The sequence below is a fragment of the Budorcas taxicolor genome, chromosome 2, assembly GCF_023091745.1.
Source record: "Budorcas taxicolor isolate Tak-1 chromosome 2, Takin1.1, whole genome shotgun sequence".
In the NCBI taxonomy this organism is placed as follows: domain Eukaryota; kingdom Metazoa; phylum Chordata; class Mammalia; order Artiodactyla; family Bovidae; genus Budorcas; species Budorcas taxicolor.
In genome coordinates this window covers 24167499-24175677 of record NC_068911.1, presented here as the reverse complement: position 1 = coordinate 24175677, position 8179 = coordinate 24167499, and the positions used below count along the sequence as shown (strand labels likewise).

Genomic DNA, 8179 nt, shown 5'->3' with positions numbered 1-8179 from the left:
CTTTGAAATTTCTGCCCATCTGTGTAAGCTAGTGAAGAAGAATTTGGGTACCACTGGCTAGCTGTAAAATTGAACTAGTTACTTTTCTAAGCCTCCATTTTTGCATCACTGAAATGGAGACAAGAGTGAGTATAATTCAGTCACTAAGTCATGTCTGACTCTTTGCAACACCATGGACTGCAGCACACCAGGCTTCCCTGTCCTTCACTATCTCTAGAGTTTCATCAAATTCATGTCCATTGAGTTGGTGATACTATCTAACAGACTAGTAGAGAAGCAATTAAAATTCAGTGACAGTTATGGCAAAATGATAGGGAAAAAAAAATCAAGGAGCTTAGCCAGGGACCTTAGTGACTCAAGGTCTAGGCTGAAGAATCCTATTGCCTATATTCAAAACTAGGCTCCACTATTTTAGTAACTACCTGACTTGGAGAATATTACTTTCTCTATATCTTGGTTTCTGCACCCATAAAGTAAGGATAATAACCTACTTTATAGGAGTGTTCTAAAATACCTAGATCATAGCAAGTGCTCCATTAATATAATTGTCATTATCATTGGGGCTTCCCTGGTGATCATCATACCATGTGACTCTCAAGAAAGGAAAGCTATACTTCAGTCAAGAATGATACTCTCTTTATTTTTTATTTTCTCTGTTGAGACACATGCCATCAATTATCTAGCTGGCACAGAGAGGCAACTCCTCGGTTTATCCAGTGCTTCTGAGGCCTGTCAGTTGGGAGTTCAATGGATAGAACATAGTTGGTGGAGTGCCCTGTTGTGGAGAGGGTACCTCTCCTGGCACTTGTTTTGTAGACTGGACACACATAAATGTTCTGATGCAGAAACATTGCACTTTCCCCAGGTTTCAGCCAAATGATTGGTAATGGATCGTAGAGGATTTTGGGGAAAGACTCCCCGATCTGCATCTTGTTCCTGTCCCAACGGGCGCCTTCTAAGAAGAGTCCTTTTATGTAGGCCCCATCTTCTGGGTTACTCTCCATGGCTGTTTCTTGTGTGGTTACCTGAAAGACAGGAAGCTGTGAGTTCCATTGTTACCTGCCATTTTCCTAAATGAGGCAGCATTAAGAGACTGAAAAGGTAAAAACTGGCTTTACTGTCTGTCTCCCAGGACACTCAGACTTCTCTGATAATATTCCTACATGCTACATGGGCCATGTCTGATTTCCAGTCAACAAGAACCAGGAGGCCACATTAACTATTACCTACCTTAGTGGCCTTGTATAATCTTTCCCCTTTCTGAATATGGATCTGTAAAGTGAGGGGTTAGATTCAGCTGCATGCTGGTAAAATAGTTCTCTAGTAGAAGAAGTAAAACTTTGATTTATAGCTTCTGTCAATTTCTGTGGTGTAAAGAGCCCCACCATGATCAATTTCAGCATATCCATTATTTAACAACCACCTGTAACTGGCTCTGGTGAGTTAGTATGAGCCAGCCCTAGCATACCATTGTTTAGATTCGGAGCTGATAAACTTCTTTAAGATTGTGGAGTAGAAGGACGTGTGCTCATCTTCTCTTGTGAGAACACGAAAATCATAACTAGCTGCTGTGAACAACCATTGACAGGAGAATGTAGTATCCCACAAGGAAAAAAAAAAAAACACGCCGCATCCAAGGGCAAAGGAGAGGCCCTGACAAGATGGTAGAAAGGGCAAAATCACATTTAGAATCAAACCTCAGACCTGCCAGAGATGCTTGGAGGGCACAAACAACCTTGTGCACACCAGGACCAAGGGAAAGGAGCAGTGACCCCCACAAGAGATAGCCAGACCTGCCTTTGAGTGTTTGAGTGTTCTCCTGCAGAGGCACAGGTCAGCAGTGGCCTGCTATGGGGACCAGGGCCTCTGGCGGCAGCAGACCTGGGAGGCATGGTATGTGACATAAGTCCTTTTGGAGGAGGTTGCCATTAGCTCCACTATAGAGCCATCAAGCAGACGCCCCACAAACTGGAGAACACTTATACCAAAGAAGTTCTCACACTGTTGCAAAAGTTCTAGGGCCCTCAACAGATTTCCCAATCTGGGGATCCAGCAAAAGGACTGAGAACCCCCAGGAATTCGACTTTGAAGGCCAGTGGGATTTGATTACAGAAATTCCACAGGACTGGGGAAACAAACACTTGGAGGGCACAAACAAAAGCTTGTGTGCACCAGGACGCAGGAGAAAGGGGCAGCTACCCCACAAGAGACTGAGCCAAACATGCCTGTGAGTGTCCAGGAGTCTCCGGTGGAGGCGTGGGTTGACAGTGGCCTGCCATGAGGTCACGGGCACCAACTACAACAGTCCTGGGAGCTGTGGTGTGCTGGCAGTAAGTACTTTAGAAGGAGGTCACCATTACCTCCATTACCTCTACCATAGTGTGGCCTCAGGCCAAACCACGGGAGGGAACACACTGTGTTGTCCCCACCACCACCACCCCCCGCCCCCCATCAGCAGAAAATTAGATTTACTGAGCATGGCTCCACCTACCAAAGCAAGACCCAGTTTTCCCCACAGCCATTAGGAAGCGTCCACAAGCCTGTTATCCTCATTCATCAGAGGGCAGACGGAATGAAAACCACAATCACAGAAAACTAGCCAAACTGATCACGTGGACCACAGCCTTGTCTAACTCAATGAAACTATGAGCCATGCCGTGTAGGGCCACCCAAGACGGATGGGTCATGGTGGAGAGTTCTGACAAAACATGGTCCACTGGAGAAGGGAATGGTAAACCACTTCAGTATTCTTGCCTTGAGAACCTGAGGGTGTTAACAGCCTTGGTATGAGGTCCCCAGGCTGTCGGAGAAAATAGATTGCAAGTGGCAGACTTTTTTCCCTTCTCTGTTGACAACACCTGGTTCTGCCTGAACTTAACTTTTCTCAGACCTTGAGCTAACCAGTGCTGCTTTATTATGGAAATGTTTTTCTTAAGCAATGTTAATGAAACTATGTATTTGCTTTAGAATTTGCCTTTCTTCAAATTGGTTCCACCTAAGACTTTTTTTTTTTTTCCAAAGCTTGGGCTGATAATGACTCAACAACCAGTATTCATGTCAATTACTTTATGGCTGGGGGATGACACACCTTGTGCCATTCTATCTCAAAATGTATATTGTGGGAGAGGGGCCTGGTGAAACTCCCTTAGACTGGAGGTGTCTTCTGATTAGAAAATTGCTAACAGACATAAAATGCCTTGCTAAAAACTAGCAAGCGGGTACTCTCTGTCCCTTTCTGATGTATATATCAGAAGCTTTCCCTATCTCTATTATACTTTAAAAAAAACTTAGCCATACAAAAAGCTCCGAGTAGTCAAGACTTGTCTCTAGCCCCGGATTGAAATCCTCTCCAATGTCATGAATCCCGGGGTAACACATGGCTTGTAGCCACAACCTTTCAAACACCATAAGTGTATGAAAAGACAAAAAGATATAACACTGAAAGATGAAATCCCCAGGTCAGTCGGTGCCTGATATGCTACTGAAGAAGATCAGAGAAACAGCTCCATAAGGAGTGAAGAGTTTGAGGCAAAGTGGAAAAAATGCCCAGTTGTGCATGTGTCTGGTGTTCAAAGTAAAATTTGATGCTGTAAGGAACAATATTGCATAGGAACAGTGGAAAATTCTTACAGAGATGATAATGCCAGACCCCCTACCTGCTTCCTGAGAAACCTATGCAGGTCAAGAAGGAACAGACATGGAACAACAAACTGGTTCAAAATTGGGAAAGGAGTATGTCAAGATTATGTATTGTCAACCTGCTTATTTAACATATATGCAGAGTTCATCATGCGAAATGCTGGGCTGGATGGAACACAAGCTGGAATCAAGATTGCCAGGAGAAATATCAATAACCTCAGATATGCAGATGATACTACCCTTATGGTAGAAAGCAAAGAGGAACTGAAGAGCCTCTTGATGAAGGTGAAAGAGGAGAGTGAAAAAGCTGGCTTAAAATTCAGTATTCAAAAAAGTAAGATCATGGCATTTGGTCCTATCACTTCATGGCAAATAGTTGGGGAAACAATGGAAACAGTAACAGACTTTATTTTCTTTGGCTCCAAACTCACTGCAGATGGTGACAGCAGCCATGAAATTAAAAGACGCTTGCTCTTTGGAAGAAAGATTTGACAAACCTAAACAGCATATTAAAAAGTAGAGATACTATCTTTCCAACAAAGGTCCACGTAGTCAAAGCTATGGTGTTTCCACTATTCACATATGGATGTGAGCGTTGGAGTATAAAGAAGCCTGAGCACCAAAGAATGGATGCTTTTGAAGTGTGGTGTTGGAGAAGACTCTTGAGACTCCCTTGGACTTCAAGGAGATCAAATCAGTGAATCCTAAAGGAAATTAACCCTGAATATTCAATGGAAGGACTGATGTTGAAGCTCCAATACTTTGGCTACCTGATACAAAGAGCAGACTCATTACAGAAGACCCTGATGGTGGGAAAGATTGAAGGCAGGAGGAGAAGGGGACGACAGAGGACGAGATGGTTGGATGGTACCACTGACTTAATGGACATGAGTTTGAGCAAGCTCTGGGAGGTGGTGAAGGACAGGGAAGCCTGGTGTGCATCCATGGGGTTCCTAAGAGTCAGACACAACTGAGTGAACAACAACAACAAGAAAGGCCAGTCAAGTTCATTTATAAACTAAACTAATATCTAAGGCAATTAGTTTGTGATGTCTGGGTGAGATGATCTCAAAGGATCTTTCCATAAAATTTAAAATTCTACAATGTTCTATTAAAGTCTGTCTACTCCTTTCTCTCCAAACATAGATTGGGTGATTCTTGACTATTGGCATCCTTTGACTTTAAGCAAAGCCCTACACAAGACCTTTAACATCCTTCCAAATGAAAAGTCCACCGTGTTGAATAGACAGTATGGAATATGCTTTCATTGTTTTTGGTACAACTGTGGCAGAGTTTTCCTCTGGAAAGATTCCCTTTTTATATACACAAGAGACAAAGCATTGGGAACCCTCTGGTTCTGTTGGGGATAACTTTGGAGCTACTTTGCTGCTGCTGCTGCTACAGCTGCTAAGTCACTTCAGTCGTGTCAGACTCTGTGCGACCCCTTAGACGGCAGACCACCAGGCTCCTCCATCTCTGGGATTCTCCAGGCAAAAATACTGGAGTGAGTTGCCATTTCCATCTCCTTGGAGCTACTTTAAGTCATGCTAAATACTTCATTTGTATCATCTCATAAGTATTTGAACTTTAACACATCTAAATGTTTGGACTCAAGGAAATGGACAACCCTGCTTTGAGCTGTTGTACCCTAAATGCCCCTACCTCAAACTCAAATCCAATGTGATCAATGGGGATGGTGTATTTCCGAGCATAATTCTGAGAGACTCCTGTCAAAAAAGACTGTGTAAAGTAGAATCCAGAGATCCAAAAGACCACAGGAGGTCCATTGTCAATCCATTCCTAGAGAACCACAGAAATAAAAATGCAAAATCAGTCATACATCAAAGATAGTTCAAAGGCAATAATAATAAAAATGAGTCCCATAAAGAAATAGGCTTTTTCTCATTTTTCTGGAAACAGGCAGACTTTGTAGTCTTATCTTTTATTTTCCTTTATCTTCTATTTTCCCAGTTTGAAGTAAAAAGCACTGGTGCAAGCTGGTGTTAGGGATACAGTAGAGAGTAGAAGGGACTATAGCAGTAGAGAATATATGTCTTGTCTAAGCAACAGCTACTCAATTCCAGCAGTAGTTGCCATGCAGGTATGCAGGTCCATTGATTCAGGTCTTCCTTTTTTTGCAAGAAAAAATCTGTATTTTTATATGTAATAATCCAGTATTTATATGCTAGCTCGAAGTTTAATTTTTTTAATATTTTAAAAATTGTATTTATTTTCATTGCTGCACAAACTTGCCTCTGGTTGCAGCAAGCAGGTGCTACTCTCTAGTTGAGGAGCACAGGCTCTAGGGTGCTTGGCCTTCAGTAGTTGTGGCACATGGGGTCCATAGTTGTGGCTCCCAGGCTCTAGAGCACAGGCTCAACAGTTGTGGTGAATCAGTTTAGTTGCTCCAACTGCATGTGGGATCTTCCTGGATCAGGGATCGATCCACTGTCTCCTTCATTGACAGGCAGATTCTTTACCACTGAGCCACCAGGGAAGCCCTCAGATTTTTAAATTACCAGGTAGCCAAACGAAATCTATCTATTAGCCCATGAGCTGTATGTAGCCCATGAGACACCGGTTTGTGGCATTTATTCTCATTCCTACTCCTGCCTTTATAGGCTATAAACTTTTCAAGGACTTTGAAAGTCTCCCTCCTGTCCGCAACCCTAGTAAGAGTTTCCAGAAGGTGCTCAATCCAGGATGCTCTGTGGCTACCCTATCCCCTTTCACCTCTAACCTGTCATTCCAGAATGTCCTCTCCACCTGAATGAGAATCCCAGGTGCCCAGTTACCCTGATTCCGAGGTACCTGGAAGAAGGCCAGGCGGGCTAGCAGGTCAGCCACATAGCCTCCCAGGGGCTTCAGTGATGGGTAGGACTTTGCCATCCACATGGCTGGCACTTTACCCACAAGCATGCTACTGAAGACATCCTCCAGCTCTGAGGACATCAGAACCTGCCCTTTAATTGCTCGGCCAAGATCGATGAGGCTTCTGTGAACCACTTCTGTCAATCTGCAAGAACAAAGGAGAAGACTCAGCCTGGCTCTCCAATGACCTCATTCTACCCCAAGTTCACTGACTCCAAGTCTCCTTTTACTTTTCCTCCCTTTAAAAAGTCCGATAATATACGTTCATGAGAGAATTGTAAAGATGAGAAAAAATTAAATCACCACCTAAAGATAACTCTGATGTATATCTTTCTAGATTTTTCTATATGTAAACACAAATTATTTTTAATGGGATTATATATATATATATATATATATGTAATTTGTTTTTCTCTCTTAGCATAAAGGGAACATCTTTCCTATTCAATAGAGACCTACCTAAAATCATTCTTTTTAATGACTGCAAGGTGTTCCATTTTATCTAATTATTCCTCTTGCTGAAACATATTATTTCTAGATTGTTGTTACTGTAAATAACATTACTAGAAGGCAATGGCAACCCACTCCAGTACTCTTGCCTGGAAACTCCCATGGATGGAGGAGCCTGGTAGGCTGCAGTCCATGGGGTCGCAAAGAGTTGGACACAACTGAGTGACTTCACTTTCACTTTTCACTTTCGTGCATTGGAGAAGGAAATGGCAACCCACTCCAGTGTTCTTGCCTGGAGAATCCCCGGGACGGGGGAGCCTGGTGGGCTGCCGTCTATGGGGTTGCACAGAGTCGGACACGACTGAAGCGACTTAGCAGCTTAGTAAAAGCAGAACTTCTGGGTCAAAGGGTAATGCAGTTTTAAGGCTTCTTCTTTGTTTTAAAAACAAAATTCTTTTTATAGACTATGAGGTTCATGCCTTCCTGAGAAAAGGCAGCTGAAGGGCAGCCTAAAAGATTCTAAGATCATCTGCCTTTGGCTCTGGCCTCTATTATGGGGACTCACCAAGTCCGGAGGGAACTGAGAGTGCCAAAGAATCTGCTACCAGAGAGAGCTTGTCATGTCCAGAGATTTATGGACTCCTAGCCAAATGGACATGAGAATGCTTAAACCCAAGAAACAGATCCCTGAATGTGCAACCATTAAACATTTATATGAAGAGGAATTTAAGGTTCAAACACGTTATTGGTGTATATACTTGGCTGAGGGGTTAAGAGCAAAACTGCCTTCTGAGGGATTATACCACAGACCTCTATTACACCTAAAGAGCTACTTGCAAAAGTTCTATTTCTATTCTTGCAACTATGAGCTCTGCTGGTTTCAAGATTTTTAGTACTCAAGGAGGAACGTTTGCCTGAGAAGATGCAATAATGGTTCCCCTGAACTGGAAGGTGAACTGTCATTCTGGGCTTCTCATACCACTAGGTGAATAGGCGAAAAAAAAAAAAAAAAAAGAGGGTAATGGGAAGGTATGTTGCAGTATTGCCCAATGTAATTAATCCTGAGCACCACTGAAATGTAAGTGCTGTTACCCTCTTCTCTTATATTATAATGGCCAGTGGTAGAGGCTAGTGAAAGTCATTCAGTTGTGTCTGAGTCTTTGCAACCCCATGGACAGCACAGTCCATGGAATTCTCCAGGCCAGAATACTGGAGTGGG

General features: G+C 43.0%; 1 protein-coding gene across 1 annotated transcript in view; it reads right to left on the bottom strand.

The window, feature by feature from the left end:
• Positions 1 to 671: 671 nt before the first annotated feature.
• Positions 672 to 8179, bottom strand: part of DNAH3 (dynein axonemal heavy chain 3) — a 229731-nt gene continuing 222223 nt past the window's right edge. The window contains exons 60-62 of the mRNA XM_052659374.1: positions 6451 to 6655; positions 5302 to 5439; positions 672 to 1025 (exon numbers count right to left, since the gene is read on the bottom strand). Of these exons, the coding sequence (XP_052515334.1) occupies positions 672 to 1025; positions 5302 to 5439; positions 6451 to 6655 (697 nt within the window). The remainder of the gene's footprint in view (positions 1026 to 5301; positions 5440 to 6450; positions 6656 to 8179) is intronic.